The sequence below is a fragment of the Galeopterus variegatus genome, unplaced genomic scaffold (genome assembly GCF_000696425.1).
Source record: "Galeopterus variegatus unplaced genomic scaffold, G_variegatus-3.0.2 Scaffold2550, whole genome shotgun sequence".
NCBI lineage: Eukaryota > Metazoa > Chordata > Mammalia > Dermoptera > Cynocephalidae > Galeopterus > Galeopterus variegatus.
The window spans coordinates 129,471-149,072 of NW_007728661.1; the positions used below are offsets into that span (position 1 = coordinate 129,471).

At 42.0% G+C, this 19,602-nt stretch overlaps 2 protein-coding genes across 3 annotated transcripts in view; one reads left to right on the forward strand and one right to left on the reverse strand.

Annotated features, from left to right (window-relative positions):
- The window catches only part of LOC103598266 (UPF0739 protein C1orf74 homolog), an 88,897-nt gene that overhangs the window by 68,152 nt on the left and 1,143 nt on the right, over positions 1 to 19,602 (forward strand). The gene's annotated exons all lie outside the window — the stretch shown is intronic.
- Positions 1 to 19,602, reverse strand: part of HSD11B1 (hydroxysteroid (11-beta) dehydrogenase 1) — a 40,979-nt gene that overhangs the window by 15,021 nt on the left and 6,356 nt on the right. Inside the window, exons 1-5 of one of the 2 annotated variants that reach the window (XM_008582249.1) lie at positions 14,652 to 14,667; positions 12,509 to 12,622; positions 11,513 to 11,643; positions 10,518 to 10,629; positions 10,209 to 10,394 (exon numbers count right to left, since the gene is read on the reverse strand). In XM_008582249.1, coding sequence (XP_008580471.1) covers positions 10,209 to 10,394; positions 10,518 to 10,629; positions 11,513 to 11,643; positions 12,509 to 12,596 — 517 coding nt within the window. In that variant the 5' untranslated portion in view covers positions 12,597 to 12,622; positions 14,652 to 14,667. Of the gene's footprint in view, positions 1 to 10,208; positions 10,395 to 10,517; positions 10,630 to 11,512; positions 11,644 to 12,508; positions 12,623 to 14,651; positions 14,668 to 19,602 lie in introns of those variants that run through there. The other variant, XM_008582247.1, reaches the window with a different exon arrangement.

Consider the following 19,602-nt stretch of genomic DNA (forward strand, 5'->3'; position numbering starts at 1 on the left):
TAAAATCTGTTATTGTCATTATTTATTTTAGTGCTCCAGTGGTCCCAGACTTGGCTAGTGGGATCCCTTTAAAGCTGGTCTCTGTGTCCTAGTAATGTATATCTATTATTCTTTGAGCAGTTCTTTACTTACTGGCAAAAAAGATTTTCAGGCTTATTTTGTACCTTTCCTGCCGCTGCCCTGGAATCAATCATTTCTCCAAGAAGCTTTGGTTACTTTTAGTGGAGAATGATATTTAGAAAACAAGATCTGGGCTCTAAGTGTGCTCCCAGGTCCTCCTAGTGGACAGATCAGGGGAATATGTGCATGTGTATATAGACACATACGTCTATATTTCTATATTTATTTATGTATATTAAAATTGTAATTCATGCCCACACCTCCAATTCCAATCCAACACCACAGGGTTCATTTAGTTTTCTTCCTTTTCATATTTGTAACACCGACAGTGAGAACCTGGCTTGCATTATCCTCAGTGTATATTACTTATTTGGTTAATTCCTCCCGTATGTATCATTCTTCACTTACTTCTGTACCCTCTGTGTAGATACCCTCGTCATCCCACCTGCACTCTGACACCCCATGCCTGGCCACATAAATGCCCTCTTCACCTCATGTTGGGCTGCCCAATGGCAGCCCCCTTGCAGATTTCCTTGTCACTTCTCTCAGCTCTGACACCGTGTGCCAGGTGTTGCATGGACTCCCTCCTTGGCTTCTGAAACTTCACACCAGGCTCCCACTGCTGCTCCATGACACAAACCTGTCTCATCTTGCTCAAGTTTGAAAACCTGTTCTGCCACCTCCTTCCCCCACGAAGAAGCCTACATTGCTCAGCACATCTGAATGGCTTTTAGATTGAATTATTGAGGGCCAAGGATGCTTGGTGTTTTATAATGCTTTTGACAGTTCCATACATTGAAGAATTGTCCCACTCCAAAGACCAATAGTGTTCCTATTAAGAAGGCCTGTCATGAAAGCCTAGAAACAGAAAGAAAACAGGGAAGGGAAATATGGCTGTGTGTCTTTATTGCAGTCTAAGGAAAGACATGAAATCAGAAATCCAGGTACTAGCAGGCCATTTTACAATTTTTTCATTCAAGAAGAATGTGTTGGTTATTTGCCAAATCTGTTAGCCCTGGGAAATCAGAGATGAATGAACAATGCCCCTGCCTTTAAGGAGTGCACTGCCTAGTCACTGTGGATGAAATGCTGTATTTTATCAGCTCAAAGAGGCAAGCAGTGGTAAAACACACCACTACTTTGTGTGCCAAGAAACAAAAAGCCTACTCTTAGAACTATAACGCGATTCTTATCCCTTAGAGTTTTTATTTTACACTTGTTGAAAAAGTTCCTTCAGACTTATATAAATATAGTTTTTTAAAAAAAGTCATGCATCATTCCTGTGCATTCATATTAACACTTTTCAAATCAGAGCCACTTTCCTGCCATGCAATATCATTCTTTAGTGTGCAGCATTTCTTTTTTTTTTTTTTTTTCCTTTTTATCTTTTTTCGTGACCGGTAACGGGATCGCAACCCTCGGCGTCGCGTCCGCACCACACTCAACCAGTGAGCAGACCGGTCTCTACATGGGATCCGAACCCTCAGCGGGAATGCTGCCGTGCTCCCATGCGCCGCACCCTACCGAGTGCGCCACCGGGCCGGCCCTGTGCAGCATTTCTTAAAAGAATGTTTTCCAAGCCACTAACAACTATTTTGCAAGTTTTTTTTTTTTTTACAAAATAAAGTTTTATTATCCATGGGATACAGATATACGCATAAATTATATGCAAAGACAGATGCACATTCTATAGAAAGATTATGCCCCTGGGGGCATGATAATTCTTTTATCATCTGCCTGAGCTCATATTCTTCTTTTTTTTTTTTTTGCTTTATTTTATTTTACTTTTTATTGAATCATAATTGATTATACATATTTTGGGGATTCAATGTTGACATATGTTGATCAAATTAATATTACTAGTATGTATATTGTTACAAATTGTACTTGTTCTTTATGCCCCTTCTCTCTCCCTATCCCCTTCTCCTCCCCTCTCCCACCTCTGATAACCCTAGATTTCTTCTCTGTCTGAAAGAGTGATGGTTACTCTGTTGATTTGTTGCCTAGATGATCTGTCCAATGCTGAAAGGTGTGTTCAGATCCCCCAGTATTATCATAGAGCAGATGCTTCTTCTGTCACTCTGGAATGGGCTTTGTGGAGAGAGACATCCTCTTCTTTTCTTTGGTCTCTGCTGGTGACTCTCCTTGTGTCAATGTACTCCAGTGTCTGGCGGACCATCTGCATGGTGGTTGTGACGTCTAGCCACTTTTGCAGCAGCCGTGGTTACTGTGGTGGCTGTGGTGGGCTGCCCATGTGAAGGTGATTTTTTGGCATGCTCCTTGGCACTGGTGGTGTGCCTGGTTGTAGGGGGGTCTGGTCCTCCCTCCCAGATCTATATCCTGGGCCCCCGGGCGGTGCCTTGAGGCACTGGCAGTGTGCCTGGTTGTGGGCAGCGGGGGTGGGAGTGGGGATGTGTCCAGTCCCGGATCCATGCCTCAGGCCCTTGGGCGGGGACCCAAGGCTATTTTGCAAGTTTTGATGGTGGCACTTATCTTATCAGAAGATATCTTATCAGAAACTCTTCAAAAGTGTCAAGAGCATGAATGACCAAGAAAATCCTAAGAAATTTCCCAGTTGGGAAGAGACTACAGATATTTAACCAAATGCAGTGTGGGAATTGAAGTGGATCCTAGACCAGAAAAGAACATAAGTGGGACAGTTGGCGAAATTTGAACAAGGTCTTCAGATTAATTAGTAGTATTGTATTAATATGAATTTCCTGGTTTTGATCATTGTACTATGGTTATGTGAGATGTTAATATTTTGGTAACCTTGATAAAGGGTATATAGAAAATTTGTGTACTATTTTTGCCACTTTTCTTGTAAATCTAATATTATTTCAAAATAAAATAATTTTTAAAAGGACAAAATAAAATCTTAGAAGATAAGCTCAAGAAAGCATTAGCATCAATTTATTACATCCACAGTGAAAACCACTTAAAATGAATGAAACATACCCTTTCCCACCAGCAGGATATGAGAGTGCCCATCTCACACCTATTTTGCAGAGTTAACAAAATTTTCAACAATTGACAACTTGTAGGCCAAAAACAAAAACAAAAACAAACCAACAACCAAAAGATAACAATCCCCATTTCACTTGTAATTAGCAGTTGTAATAAAGTTTGACTTTATTTGTTCACTTGTGAGACTGAAAAAAATCTCTGTCTTCTTGAAGTCAGCTACCCCAAGAACAGTAATATTTTGGTTTTGGTTATAGACCCCTATCGTTTACTTTTCTTTTGAAAAAAAAATTCTGATAAAATTCATACCAAACTTGTGGTACAACCAACAGTTCAGAAGTATATAAAATGAAAGGTAAAGCCTCCTTTCTTTAAGCACACTTGAGCTCATACTATACATATTGTTCTGTAAATTGCTTTTCATTTAAACATATTACTTTTCTAGTCAATATGTATAAAAATTTACAGAATATTTCACTACAATTTAGGAATCTGTCCCTAGTGATGTATATTTAGGTTGCTTTGAAGTTTTTTAAATTAATTAATTTATTTATTTTTACCACTGTAAACAATGCAGTAACAAATTGGCTTGCACTGGAGTGTGTGTGGGCTCCACAAGGCACCTTGCTTTGGCCTTTCTTGCTCACTGCCATAGCCCTGGTATCTGGCATAGCACCTGGCTTAGAATGGACCCTCAATATGTACTTTTCAAACGAATGAATGAATGAGTATATTTGGGAAGCACTAGTGCACATTTATCTATAGAATAAATTTCTCAGACATGAAGTAATACTTTCTCTCATCAGCCGTTTCTCTTCTCAAAATACCTTAAGTGGACTTCTAATCATTGAAATTAATACTTATTTCCACAGGAATCCTTCTTCGGTCAAGCTCAACCATTCAAAGCTATGTATTTGGAACATGTCAAATTTGCTCTTCACTTTATTAATTTCATATTTAGCTGTGTTTCAGTGATACGCCTTTGTCAAAGTTTACAGCAAGAAGTTGCATATGAAATTGATTTGTTATATTTGTTGTTAGAAAAGTTTTGCTAGGGCCGGCCCGTGGCTCACTTGGGAGAGTGTGGTGCTGACAACACCAAGTCAAGGATTAAGAGCCACTTACCGGTCATTTTTAAACAAACAAACAAAAAAAAATTTGCTGAACAAATGAATCGCTGAAACCACAAAAAATAATCAAAATAATAAATAACTAAATAAATAATAAAAACAGAATTGTATACTACAACACCATATTGGTTGTCCTTTACCCAATAAATACAATCTATCATCAAAAAAGCAAAGAAATGCAAAACTTGGTTAATAAACATTGCTTTTAAAAAAAAAATCTGTACTTACAAGTGGTTAAATATTCCCAGAATGACTCCAAAGGTCATGTGAATAATTCCTAAAATCACAGACATTTTCATTTTGAAAGAGTTTAGAAAAGTAAGGCGATTTGTGGCCAAGTTCCAAATCTAAAGATCGAACAAAATGAAAAAAGAAATGTTTAACTTCCTTCAAGAGGTGATACTTGAGAAAGTTTCTGTCTTAAATCAAAAGGCAGCTCTAAATTTAAAAAGGAAACATTCAGACATTTCTCCTGATGCTTTCAATCTGAGAACCATTGATTTTCTTAAAGCAGGGCCACAGACTGTTAAAAAACAATCCCATCGATATAAAGTTCAAATGAAACAATACAGCTTTAGGGGAGGTGCTTAGGAAGTAACCAAAAGAAAAGCCACAGACAGAGAAACACAAAGTTCAGAGAACACAGGTTCCCTCCTGGGATACAGCCCCTCTCCTACCCTGGGCGGGGGACATAGAAATACGCATGTTAGACATGTTTACTTTTTTTAAAAAATGTAATCTTATTTATATATTGATCCTGTTTCTTTTCTTTTTCTTAAGAAATTCATAAGCCAAATTTGAAATTTAAATATAGCTTCTATGTGAGTCTAATTTTGGCACATTTATATTCTTCTTTGCTTAAGACCTAGTTTTCTATTTGCATATTTCCGAATAGAATGTATTTATTATAAGCCTTCTCAAACTTCTTGGCAAGTGAACATAAGGACACAAATGATGGTAGAAACTTGCTATTTTCATCCAGAAGTGCACATGAGTGAAACCCGTGATCTAGTAGCCTTGACTACTTAAGCTCCACCCAGCCTTTCAAGGAGAGAACATGGAGCAATAATTAGCATGGATTACACCATAGTGTTCTCAGTCTGCACTAAATTGTCGCTGTCTTTATCAGAGAGTCTTTTCCCCTCTCAAACCTCCCCCACCCACTTCTTTTTGGGTACTGATACAACATTGAACTCCCACATAAATCCAGCAGATTCTGTCTCAATCCTTCAGGTTTTGCCCAAACACAATTTCTTAAATTTAGGCAACAATGACTCCTGGAATTTTTAGGCCCAGGTTGTTGATTCTTACTCTGATCTCCTTTCTGGCACTCTTCCAGGCCCTGTAAATGACACATCTACATATACACATATCTCACCTCTGCATATATCTACCTATCCCCCCACAAGCAGTCCAACCCTGCAGCCATCCCCACTCTCTGCTGCTCATGTAAATACTTACATTAGCATGCATAAACCCTTCCACTCACCTTGGACATTGTTATCCCTGAACATTATTTGAGGTAATTGTATTTAAGGGTAAAGATACATCTTTTCTTAAAAAATCAAAACAATTGTGGCGAAGGATTAATTGCCCCTTTCCACTCTGGTTTCAACGTCCCTTCACATCCTAGACTTTGGATCCCCTCCAAACCCCCTTAAGGCATATCCATGCACTGAGGCATCAGCCCACCTTTCAGGAAAGAGTGGATGGGCCAGAACTGAAGGCAGGGATGAGATTAGCATCTGTATATTCTGGTCTTTATGCAAAACAACATTATGGATATTCCAAATCCTGTTAGCTGATATATGTAATTGAAAAACCTGTTTGGTTTTTTTTTTCTCTTTGTAATGTTGAATTCTTGAAATAGGTTTAGACCACACAGGCAGCCCTCAACTGACAAATAGTTTAAGGTCCAACAAGTGACTTCATTCTTTGGTTTGAATTTTCCCACAAAAGTTTTATGAGATATTTGCCCATAGCTAGTCATCTCAATGTGCCTGAAGTACTGCATGTTTATATTTTAAAAAATAGTATGAAACAATACTATAAATGAATAAACCAGAAAAAAATACATTTGAATAAGACATATATATAGAGAGAGCTGATTTTTAAAAAGACTTACTTGGAGAAAGGTGAAAAGGTAACTAGAGACACTTATGGAGTTTCCAAAGAAAGATCTGAGCATTCAGAGGTTATTGGCAAGTTATTCCTTTTGATATATTTTCATTTTGAATATTTACAGAAACTGAGTCTTTTATTATGTCTAGTCTCACTTCAAAACATGCTTTTCCTTTTCCTTGATACAGAAGAATTATTATCCTTACACTTACACTTGTCCAGTGTGTTTAGCATTCGTGTTGTTACTGTTACTAGTAGTATTTGGATTACCAGTGAAGCCAAAAAGAGAAATAGGGAGAAAATAAGATTTCTAAAGATAACTTATCAAAATGTAAAGACAAAAAAGAAATGTTTAGATGGCTCTGGTGAGAACTGAAAAAGACTTCATATGAGGTGGGGGTTAAATAGATTTTAAGAGGAGAAAGGAGCAGAGGGTGGCAGGGTGTGTCCCTGACTCTTCAGAGGGGTGTAAAGGGAGGTGAAGAAGTAAGTGGCACTAGGTGTGTGGTTCTAGCTGGCATGTGTGTAACTGACACGATGCTCCAGAGTTACAGGATTCCCAAAGCCAAAGGGCTCAAAAATGGACTTAACTTTGCTTTTCTAAAATTGAACCTAAGACGACCCATTTTGACTAATGGCAGATTAACTTTTTCTGGTGTTTTCAAATGTTCTCTACCCAATCCAGTGTTTTTTTTTTCCCCCAGTCAAATTCAAGTATTAATCTCTGTTTCACTGTGTTTCACGAACACCATCTAGGCATTTTCTTTCCATTCTTTCTTGTACTTCACTGTCCCTGCACCGACTACTGATGATGGAAGGGGTTTTGTTTTCGTGATGGACCTTGAGTGTGAGAGACAGTGGGTTTGGGGTGTGTGTGTATGTGTGCGTGAGGTGTGGGGCACACCCAGAGGCAGCCTGGAGGGCATACTTCTTTCTAGTCTTATATGTTTCTTGGTATGGGTGAGTTGAATAGACTGTTAATTGTTTATCAATATCAATGTCTTTTATAGAAATAGAACCCCTGGTTTTTAGTTGGTCACATGTCCACTTTGAATAAAGACAACATAAAGCTTTCAGGTTGTATTCTTCCCTTTGTTTTCTCTAGCTAGAATTCAGACATAACAGCGAGCCGAGCCGTCTTGGACATGCAGATGAAGATAACACCCTCGGGATGGTGGTTTTGAGGTAGAAGTGATTTTTTTTTTTTTTTTTTTAAAGATAAGGGGATCTTAACCCTTGACTTGGTGTTGTCAGCACCACGCTCAGCCAGCGAGCGAACCGGCCATCCCTATATGGGATCCGAACCTGGGGCCCTGGTGTTATCAGCACCACACTCTCCCAAGTGAGCCACGGGCCGGCCCGAGGTAGAAGTGTTCCTGGTCAGTCTCATTGGGCAGAACTACCATATCAGTCCTGGACTGCCTACCCCAGGCTGTTTCATGAGAGCAAAATAAATTTATTTATTTATTTATTTATATTATTTATTTATTTATTTATTTTTTAAAAAAGAGGATCGGTAAGGGGATCTTAACCCTTGACTTGGTGTTGTCAGCACCACGCTCAGCCAATGAGCTAACTGGGATCCGAACCCGGGGCTTTGGTGTTATCAGCACCGCACTCTCCCAAGTGAGCCACAGGCCGGCCCGCAAAATAAATTTAGATTTGCTTAAACCATTGTAAATTTGTGTCTTTGTTATAGTAGCTGAACTTATATCCAAATTAGCACATGTTAGAAGGAGGGGAGACTAATTAACGTAACTGGATATTACATGTACAAGAAATGTAACCAGTAGGTACCAAAAAAGGTGTTGAGTGGTAGATGAATGTGTACTGTGAGGAGGTTCCCAGAAGCAGAATTACTCCCTCTGTTAACGCTAGAGAAGTAACTGTGCCTTTTACAAAACATATTAAAAGTATAAGATTTCCATGTAATATAATACCTAGAAATGCACTGAGGATAAAAATAATTGCTTATCACTGTAATTCAATAAACAACTTAATGCATTCCTTAGAATAAATGATTAAAACTCCATCCCAATACTCTTTGGCTGACCTTAGGATCAGTTTCATGTTTAGCATCACATGTTTGTGGAATTCACATTTTAAGGAGGAAGGATTAATGAACATGTTTACTGACTGTTTAAAAGAATACGTCATAAAAGAATACGTCATAGAACAGAGAATATTCTTCAGTTAGGGAGAGAATGCAATGTGCCTCTACTTTGCAAGTGCACGGACACAGATTAAAGTAAAAAGACCAAACTCTTGACGATACAAACCATAGACACAAGGGATAATAGTCCAACTAGATTTCCACTTTCCAGAGTTCATGGAAATTTATCAAGTGTCACTCAGTAGGCATGGAAGATATATGTAAACAGAGGTTATTAGAATTTCATTATGCCTTTGGGCTTCTACAGTAATTCTTGTTCCTTCTGAGCACATTTAGATTGTGTGTACATTGTAGAAAGTTAAATTCTCCAACCAAAAGGTGAAACACATTATTTGCCGACAGTGAATGTATTTAATTAACTGAAATCATTAAAGCCACCTACACCATGACCGATGGGAGGGTTTTGGCCAATGCTGTGGGATGGATTGGGGATGTGCCCAGCTGCCTCCCACTCAGTATGCATCTGGAAGCTCTCTCTTACTTTCAGCCCAGAGAGAGTCTGTGTCTGGGGAGGGGCGAGGAGCCTGTGTTGTCTGGGAAGCACTGGGATGCATATCAATCACTCTATCTGGCGGGTAACACAGACACACTGCCCCTTTATCCAGTCACTATGCAGGCTTTTCCTGGGCCAGAAAGTAGAATTCGTTACAACACAGATGGTTTTGTTAGTGTCAGTAAGAACTAATGTTTGTGAAGTACGTAACAGTTTACAGAGTCCTCCAGGTTATTTGTTTTTGCATTGTCAGGAACTACATTTAGATGGCTGATTTTGATCCTGCTGTTTGAACCTTCCAGCCACTTCCTTCTAACTGATTAATCAGCAAAGATGTGTGGGACTTCTCTCCTGGATCCAGGATGAAACGGGCCCAGCAGTCCCCCAGCCCGGAAGCTCCCTGGCCTTTGACTGGTGATAAGTTTGGATGCTGCCACCATCCGAAGCATGGGGACCTCTCTCAATCCCACAGAGATCTCTTCATGAACATTTCTCTGTACATATTTCCTTCCTCCCCAGCTGGTTGTTCAAGTTGGCCTTGTCATGGAGCAAGTTCAGATTTTGGAGAATACTCTCAATATGGGCAGGTCTGTTAGACTGTTTTTGTTGTTGTTGCTGCTGCTGTTGTCTTAGCTTAACCCACTTATCAGATAACTATGAGGTTAAAGTATTTCAATGTTTAGTTCTACCTTTGCATCAACCAACTTCACCAACCTACAGCTCTTGTCACAAAGGAAGAAAAGTCCTTTTTATCCAGTGCAACCAGGTTCTCTCCCTTAGGACCAGGACAGGCTGAGCCTCTGGCAGCCTGTCATCTATAGATCACAAACCACCACGCTTCCAGTGAGCACTCTAAACTACTGCTTTTCCTGTTACTTTCAGGGATTTTGTAGCCCACCTACCTTGACCAATCCCTCATTTTTTATGGTTCCAATAGTTTTTAACAGTGTCTCTTTTACTCAGCATACATGCCCCTCATTGAGTTTACATACCCAAGTCTCTTATTTGTATATTTGCCTACCCACATACACAGGCGAGCTGGTAATCAGCTTTTGCTTAATATCACCGTGAGCATCTCAACTTCAAGTTTACCTTGTGTTACTTCTCTGCATGGAAACTGATAAAAATTCATATTCACTACAAAGCCTAGCACCATCCCTGACACTTTTTTGCTCCTACCTTCCTCGCGGGTCCCTGTCCTACTCACCGGCCATCGAGGAGACGATGACTATGCTTCCATTGTGCTGCTTCAGCATGGGCAGGGCGGCTGCACTCAGGACCACGTAACTGAGGAAATTCACCTCCATGATTTTGCGCACATAGTGAATGTCATTTTGAAAAAAATTCAGAGAATTCTTGGTGATGTGGTTGAGAATGAGCATGTCTAGTCCCCCTACAAGAGACGGCTGTGTTGAGAGAAACCAACTGGGTTTGATAACCTTCCCCCAATCCCCAAAAGCTCTCTAGTGACCCCTAGGGGAAGGTCCAAAGGAGGAGGGAAGAGATGCAGTCTCACCCATGAGCTCTCCTGCTTTGGTGACAAATTGCTCTGCGAAGGTCATGTCTTCCATGGTGCCAGCAATGTAGTGTGCTGAGGCTGCCCCAAGCTCCAGGCAGTGGGATACTACCTGCAGGATGTCAGCAGAAAAGGCGTCAGTCTAGGCTGCAGACTTTTGGGAGACAGTCTCTGAAATAATGGGGCTTAGAAGAGAGGTTGCTCATGGCCCTGTTTAGATAAGAAATGGGGCGTGTGTGTATGTTTGTGTGTGTGTTGCTAAACACAACCATCATGATCATTGTCCTCTGAAATATTTTCTGGAACATGGTGGGGTTTAAATGGATAAATCATCTCTCTGCTAGGGTTTAAGTCCATCGTTTATGCTCCTGGGTCTCTGTGAATAGATGCTTCTATGGGTATCATGATCATTGTCCTCTGAAATATTTTCTGGAACATGGTGGGGTTTAAATGGATAAATCATCTCTGTGCTAGGGTTTAAGTCCATCGTTTATGCTCCTGGGTCTCTGTGAATAGATGCTTCTATGGGTGTGTATGCTGGTTTCTGTGTGGGTAGCTCTAGGTTTGTGAGTGTTTGTATATCCTGGGGTTTGTGAGTCTATGAGAGGGCATGTGTCTGAGAGTCTTCATGGGTATAAGGATTTGTATTCATGAGTAGGTACTGGAATTTCAATATCTGAATACATTTCTATATATCTATGGTTCCATGTGTAAATGTGTGTGAATAGGCATGTATATGAGTGTATACAGCTCAAGAACTTTGTGACTGAATATACAGTATATGTGTGTGCATGTGTATAGGAGTGAATGCTTAAACGCATATTTTTATATTCCTGTGAGTGCTGGGTGTTTGAATCTGTATATGAAATGGCAAAATTAAGTGTGTATGTGTGCATCTATGTATGGATGTGTTCGCTTCTGTGTATATATGTGAGTATACATAAGCACATCTGGGCACGTGAGGGCACGTGTGTCTGTAGGCACAGGATCCTCACCTTCTGTAGTCTTTCTTTTGACCTTGCTGTCAACACCACATGGGCTCCCATCCTTGCCAGATGATAAGCCATCTCTTTTCCGATCCCTTTGCTGGCCCCTGTGACAATCACTTTCTTTCCTTGAAGCATCTCTGGGGAACCCCAAAAGGTAGTGAGAACCATATCCAACTTGGCAGCAACATTCCTTCTCCTTCTATGGATATAAGCAGCCTTAGCTCAATATCTAACTTTAAAGGTTATGAGTACAGCTCATTTGTCTCAAACTGTGTAAATCACTGAAGGAACAGTTCAAGTCTCTCATAAACATGCTGTGAAGTGGGGGTTTGGCCTTACTACACAAATCAAGCCTCTTGCTGTCATTCCTAAAAACCTCCATGGACAGAGATCATAGGACAAGGTCAGAAAGGTCATGATTCAGCTAAGATGCTAGAATTCCAGACATTTCTGGACTCATCCAATTTTGCTCAATTGAAAGAAAATTTAAAAAATAATCAAAACACATGTGTTCATAGAGATTCCAGGGATCGTCCCTCACTTTTATTCAGTCATCTACTCCAGGATCCTTTCTTATTTTTTATTTTTTTATTTTTTGGCAGCTGGCCTGTTCAGAGATCTGAACCATTGACCCGGGTGTTACGACACCATGCTCTAACCGACTGAGCTAACTGGGGGTCCTTTCTTGTCTCCCACTTGTCAGTCTCTCCATTGAGCCCAATTATCTGGCTGAATTGTGAATTTTTATAGGAGATTCAAAATTGTTTTCCATTAAGGGTGCCAAATAAAGCGTGGCCTGTTTGGCAAGCTTTTGGCTACCATTACCCCTCCCCACACCCCTCCTGCCCACAGCCTGTGGCTGGAGAACGCAGAAATGCAGTCCCACCTCAGAGTTCTCTCTTTTTCAGCAATATTCAAGAACACATCTTGATCCTTAGGAACACTCCAGCACCCCTGTGTTTGTTAACCTATTCCTTTAAAATGAGACACATTGGTACTTACCTGGTCTGAATTCCTTGTTTGCAGAATAGTAGTAGTAGGCCAAGAAGAGCCCCAGAGTGGGGAGGAGATATTTTTTCATAAAAGCCATCAGGCAGGGACCTGGCCCGAGGAGCCCTGTAAGACACACAGAGAGAACCTGCAGAGCTTTCTACAACCTCCTAGGCAGGCAGCAGCCTCTGAATTGTGACATCAGGGACGGGGGAGGCTGGAGTAGTCTCAGGCAGTGCTAGCCAATTTCCTTGTTGGAGCAGCGATTGGCTTTGGGTGGGATCCCATTTGTCCCTGGCAGCCTGTATGGTGGATTTCATAATGGACAACGTTCACTCCATTTCATTGAGCAAGAGGAGATTCCAAAATGTCCAAGGTCATGAACGTACAGAACTGGATTTCTCAGCATCCCTAACCTGAGACCATCTTCCACTTAACACCATTTATGCCACGGATCAATGGTCTTTCAAAAGTGATTTGTCAAAGGCAGAGAGGAGTGTGCGCAGGGTTCCTGGGGGAATGTGAATAATAGCAAAAAGAGCCAAATTCAAGCCAGATCTCACTCTCAGCCGCACCCCCCCCCCCAGTGGGAAGCAGTTAAAAATAACAGCACAAAACAGCAAAATAAACTTAAGAAAAAAATGTGCACATCTTGGGAAAAAAAGACAAATGAAAGCAAACAAGTCTTATAAGCTCCACACTGAAGTTCAACAAAAAACCATTACAGCATCAAAGGGAAATTGCAAGCCAGCCAGGACCCAGATGGTGGGAAACCCAAGACCAGTTCACGACTCTCAGGCAAGTGCAAGGGAACACATGCTTATTACTTAAACAGATAATAAAGGAGAAATAATGAGCACCCCCTTTTCCCCAAAGGCACTTAGCTATTAAACTGGGTCTTGCAAATGCTGTAGAGGAAAAAGAAGCTTGGAGAAGATGCTAGGAAGAGGAGACCTGGTACAGAAGAAAAAAGAACTAGCGCTATTGATGCAAAACTAGCCTGGGCCGCCCACTTCCCAGCTAGAAATAGATCTAGTGACAATAAAAGGACCAGGGAGGAGAAACCTGTAGCAATTTAGAACTTTTTATCAGGGAAATATAGAAACAACCACCTCAGCATGTCTGTAGCAAGAATTCATTAAGGAACAATCCTCAAAGAGACAATTTAGGATGTGTCCTTGTTAAGTTTTTCAAGTCAAAAATAATGAATGAAATCATGAATATGACCCCATCACAAAGGAAATCACATATTCTGCAAGTGGCTGGAAGAGCAGGATAAAATTTTTTGAATGTGGAGATAAGAATGAGTATCAATGCTTTGGAAGAGGGATAAAGGGTGGGGGGCAAAATTTGCAAAAGATTAAGAGGAACTGAGTTATGATCTTGAGTACAGTATCTGGAAACATTCAAGTGAATTTTCACTTCAGAGTAAAAAAAAATAATTTAAGACCCAGAGGAGATGAAACAAGTTGTCAACAAGGCCCACAGCTGTGAAGTTCACTGCCAGGAAGCAATGATCTGAGAACAGCTGAAGGCTAGCTAGAGCTCAAGTTTCATGGAGGACAGAAATAGAAAAAAAAGATAAAATTCAAGTGAAAATTAGAATATATACTATTAGAACTGTAAGATACATTTGCATAAATTTATTAAAGACTTTATGCTGCCAAGGTACATTACAGACTAGATTCCATTTTTTAATCCCTGGAGGGAAGGAAGTATAAGGTTTATTTTCTCAATCCTATGCTATTAGTAGTAAAACTATAGGATACAATAAAAAGTTGCTTTAAAATATGATGCTGCTGAAATGTAGAAAGATGGGTAAATGAGGGATGTTTATTGTCTGACAAAAAAAATTAAAGAATTTAAAAGTCAGCTACAGAAAAAATAAAGCAGAAACAACAATGGGTATGATAAACTGCAAGATGATAGAACAAGAAACATACGCATCGAGGATCGCTGATTGCTGCTTAATTAAAAAATGAAATCCAACATCGCATGGTCTCTAAGACACATTTAAACCCAAAGACATAAACAGATTAATAATTAGGTGACTTGGGCCGGCCCGGTGGCGCACTGCGCTAGTGCGCCGCTTGAGAAGTGCGGCTGCGCTCCCGCCGAGGGTTCGGATCCCGCATACAGACCGGTTCCCGCTCACTGGCTGAGCGAGGCGCGGGGGCAACGCCGAGGGTTGCGATCCCGTTGCCGGTCCCAGTCTGGTGCGGGGGCAACACTGAGGGTTGCGATCTGTTGCCGGACACGGAAAAAGACAAAAAAAAAAAAAAAAATTAGGTGACTTAATAGCTATCATGCTAGAAAATAAGGAGAGAGAAAAGACATCCAATAAAGTGATTGTTAGAGAATTAGATGAAATAGTTGTTATACAATATGCAGTGATGAGAAACAAGGGTACAGTGTAGTGGTAGATGATACATTAAGTTTTAGTGGTTCTCAAACTTTTTGGTCTCAGGACCCCTTTACACTCTGAAAACTTATTGAGGACCTCAAAGAACTTTTGCCTGTGTAGGTTTTATTCATTGATATTGATTAGAAATTGACTGAGGATTTTTTTTTAAACTCAAGAATACATAAGCATACATTCTATTAGTGGTCAGAACAATGACATTATCGCATATCCTGTAGCCTCTGGAAAAGTCAAATAATATCTTAGTATGATCATGAAAACAGTTTTGATCTTTAAAACCCCCAAGAGGGTCTTGAGAACCCATGGGGACAACACATTGACCACATTATGTAATAAACGCCAAAGTCACTGCGTGTTTGTATTTACATGGCTGGTTCTCTCATTAGCTTGAGAAAACATAATCCTATCCTGGAGGACATGGATTATGTCTTTTTCATCTTCATCTCTCTCTCTTCCCTGGCAGGCTTGCTCCAAAATAGGCATTCAATAAACTTTTGCTGTTTTAGTGTTTCTGAGATGCTGCAGCTATGAGAAAATAGCCGTCTTCCTGGAGCCTGATTTAATCCAGGGAAATCACTGGGATTCAGTATTCTGGTCAGAACAGATCAATTCCACCCCTTAAATCCTCTTTCTGGGGTTCTCACCAAATTAAAAAAAAAAAAGACAAAAGGAAATACAACAGTTTTACCTAGGATTTATTTGCTTTGAGTCAAATTTTCCTCTATCCAGAAAGTTGCTTTCACTGATGGACACAGCAGTGAGCTAGCAGTCCCTGCGCTGCTTCCTGCCGCCCCTCCATAATGCACTGACCATCTGCATTGTGGAGCAGGCTTCCAGAGTATTCTAGACACAACCTGGCAGTTTTCAGATACCCACACAGAGTGGGCTCCTTGCCGCTAGGGGTGTGTGGCCGAGCCCAGCCAATAATTCTCTGTGATTTGATCATTCCCACCAAATAAATGGGTTGAAGAGCAAACATGAAGGTGAGAAGACTGCAGGGGACAGATCTGGAGGGACTGATAGGAGGTGGCAAAAATGTGAGCAGGAGCAGCAGTGGGGAACTCTGTGCATTCGGCACAAAATCTGAAAGGCACCCCTGTTACTTCTAAGGCAGCAGCTGTAGTGGTTTTCACAACTGTCTAGTAGCTTTGTTAAGAAAGTGGCCTCTGACTTTTGAACACTAACCATGCCAGGTGGCAAAGGGGGCAGAGATCAGAGGAAGAGGCGGTGAACACCCTGTGTTCAGGGGTTCTGCCAGCAGCCCTGGGAGAACTGCACCAGAATGTTGGAACTGGAAAGGATCTTAGCATTATATTAAAATGCGTAAAATTCTCCTTTTCTAGCCATCCCCGCTCCCACCCCCACCCCAGCTCCTTAGGTCTGATTTTAGGAACTCATAAGTCTGTTTCCCGCTACAGAAACAACTGTCATTTGACATAATTTTATCCAATAACAGACTCACGCCATGTCCCCTTCCTCTCTTTCCCCCCCTCCCCTTTGTATGTGAGGGGAGAACTTCTCACTTGTCAACCTCTCTGCATGACCCTACTCCCAATGGGCAGATTTACTCATAATTCCCACCCAACAGAATCTTGGATTTGGGAAAATGAGGTAGGGATGGAATACAGTGCCCTGTGGGTGCTGCCGTGCTCCTGCCCGCACATGTGCTGTGTGGCAGGGGCCCTGCTGGGGCGGGCTATCTGGAACCATCTGCCCGGGAGAGCCAAGGTCCTCTTGGGAGAGAAAGGACCCTCATGAGGCCCATGGGCTGGGTCTGATCCTTGCCCTTTGGAGGGGGTGGGGGTGGAGACAATTGGAAACAAGCCCCGGGTGCAGCTTTTCAGGTTTTCCTCTGGCTAGTCTCATGGACTCACCTGTGAGCACATAGGAGGGAGAGGCCACACGATAACTGAAACAGTTAGTCCCCGTAAGGTGTGGTGAAACATTGGTAGCTCAAGAGAGCAGCGGGAGAGTCCCACAGAACTGAGGGGTCTGCCTCTGGCCAGGCCACCGCACAGCTCGGCCCACCCAGTGCTTTTACCTGGTCGATCAGCCTGATTTTCAGGAAGCACCTCAAGCTGGCACAACAGCCTCAGCCAGGTGGGCTTCTTAAGGTGCCAGTGACTTCAGCATTAGAGGGAAGTCACTTTCCTCTGGTGAGAAATAGGGTGGCCAGATTTTGCAAGTAGAAATTCAGGATGCCCAGGTAAATTTGAATTTCAGATAAACAATAGGTATTTTTTTTTAGGTTGGTCTATCTATCTATCTATCTATCATCTATCTAGCTACATGAGGGTACTTCAAAAAGTTTGTTGGAACATAGAATTAAAAGCTAATACAAATCTTTCCATGAACTTTTTGTAGTACCCTCCTATCTATCTATTGATATCTCTCTCTCTCTCTCTTTCTGTCTTAATTATTAAAAGGGGCATACTTATACTAAAACATCATTCATTGTTTATCTGAAACTCAGATTTAACTGGGCGTCCTGTGTTTTATTTGGCAACCTTAGAGGTGGCATAGGACTTTGGAAACACTGAGAAACTGTGCTTTAGGTGTGGACAAGACACCCTGGACCACGGCCACTGACAGTCATCTCGCCTACACACAGTAGAGCCCAGCAGCCTGGCCACAGACAGCCCACAAAAGAGCCCCTAAGCAGGAAAGGAGGAAAAGGGTGCACACCGCATGGAGGCTGAGGATTCATCTACTGACATTTACTTAGTTAGGCATTTACCATGGGTCCACTACTATGACTGAAGAAATGAATGAAATGCTCTCCAAGCCCTGGAAGAAGATGTCGTGGAAATAAACGAAGTGTATGAAGTCTCACCAGTGCACGGATGGCGGTCTAGGGTGGGGGTGCAAAGAAGGAAATAGTCCATTCCATGTGTGGGGCAGGCAAGGAGGAAAGGCTTCAGAGAAGAGGTTAACGCTGATCCGCACTGAAATATGAGCAGGAATGCTCCAGGCACATGAGGAAGGGTAAGGGTCGGCCCTGAGCTGGGTTCCAGAAATGCGCGGGGGAGAGGGAAGGATTGGTTTCTAGAACATTCCACGCAGACAAGGCCGAGTGAGAAGACAGAAGGAGGTGTGAAAGAGAACGGCATGTTTGGGAAACTGCCAACAGGGCCTTGTGCCTGGGTCCCTGAACGTTATGAGGTGCGGCCACATGGTGTGGAAGAGCCTGGAGGTGTAAGCAGGGGCCACGTCTTTGAGGGCCTTGAGTGGCCCCTGCTGGGGTCTTCTCAGCAGCCCTTGCCAGTTGGCCTCTTCCCGGGCCTTCTGTCACTCCAGTCACCGGGTTTTCTTTCTACTTCTCTGAATGCCTCTTGGTTTCTTAACAGGCTTCTTTGCTTTTGGGTTCCCTGAGCGCTGGTATTGGCTTCATTCCATCCTCGCTCTTCTCTTCTCTCTTCTTCCCTGGGGAATTTCCTGACTCTCATGGCTCCGATTACTACCTTCATGTTGACGAGTCTTAAAACTCCCTGTCCCCTGTGCAGCATTTTCTCCTAAGCTCAGGTGGTGTACCCGCCTGCTCCAATTCCAGATGATACGGTGCATGGCTCTGGAAAAGGAGATCACTTCTTTTGAGAATTGAGGAAATAGAGGAGGGTGGATATTGAACCCTTGCCTTCTGCTTCCAAATTCAGTGAGCTTTTTAGCCTGTTTTCCTTCCTTCTGCTTTTGGAAGGTAGACATATGTGACTTCCCTCTCAATCCGTATCACTTGGGGGAGGACGAGGAAGAAGAAAGTGGTGACTTAAATTCCTTAAGTGTCTCCTTTCCTCATTCTTGACCACGGTATCTACCTCTTATTCTCATTTCTGCTTCCTGCTACTCCCTTATACTCTTTATATATTCACACCTTTAAGACAATATTATTTCCCAGATTTAGTTACCCATATTCTGTCTGACAGGATAATTCATGAAGTCTGAGACTGTGGAAGCAGCCCTGGAAAACGATCTAATAGGGAAACTGCAGGAGAACTTCTAGGTCTATTATGCTAAGAGTTTTAACAGGCTTTTGCCAGCAGAGGGAGCCCCAGGACTGGGAGAGAAAGTTCAGAGGGCAGGGGTTTAAAATCAGAGATGGAGGTTTAAGTTTCTGGTTATATTGTCAGCAGTACAGCTGGATTTATGGGTTAAGTTAAGGTAAAAGAGGACGAAAGGGAGGAGAAGGGGAAAGACTCATAACACGCTGCATATACACAGAAACAGTTACATACACACAACACGCGTGTAACCTGATTCTCTCACCCCTCCCTATATACTCACAATTTCTGCTCTAGGCCAGCGGTTCCCAAACCTGGCTGAACCATTTGGGGGACTGAGGGCAGATTCTCAGACCCCACCATGGCCTGTTGAGTCAGACTCATCAAGGGTGGGATCCAGGAATCTGTATTTTTACAAAGCTCCTGAACAAGATTCTTCGCTCGGCCAAACTTCAGTCAGCCTCCTAAAACTTCTTTTAGGCCTATCAGTGCACTTCCTTATAAAATCCAGTTTCAGCAAAGAAACCTCTAAGTCAGTTTAGCAAAAATCCCCATCTTTAATATCTGATTGCCCTGATCAGTTTCCCCCACTTGATGTCTGATCTCCCTGGCCTGTCTGCAGCAAGAATCCTGCCGGGTCAGTGTAGTCAGAACCCCCGCTCCCCCCACCCCCACCCCCCCCCCCCCCC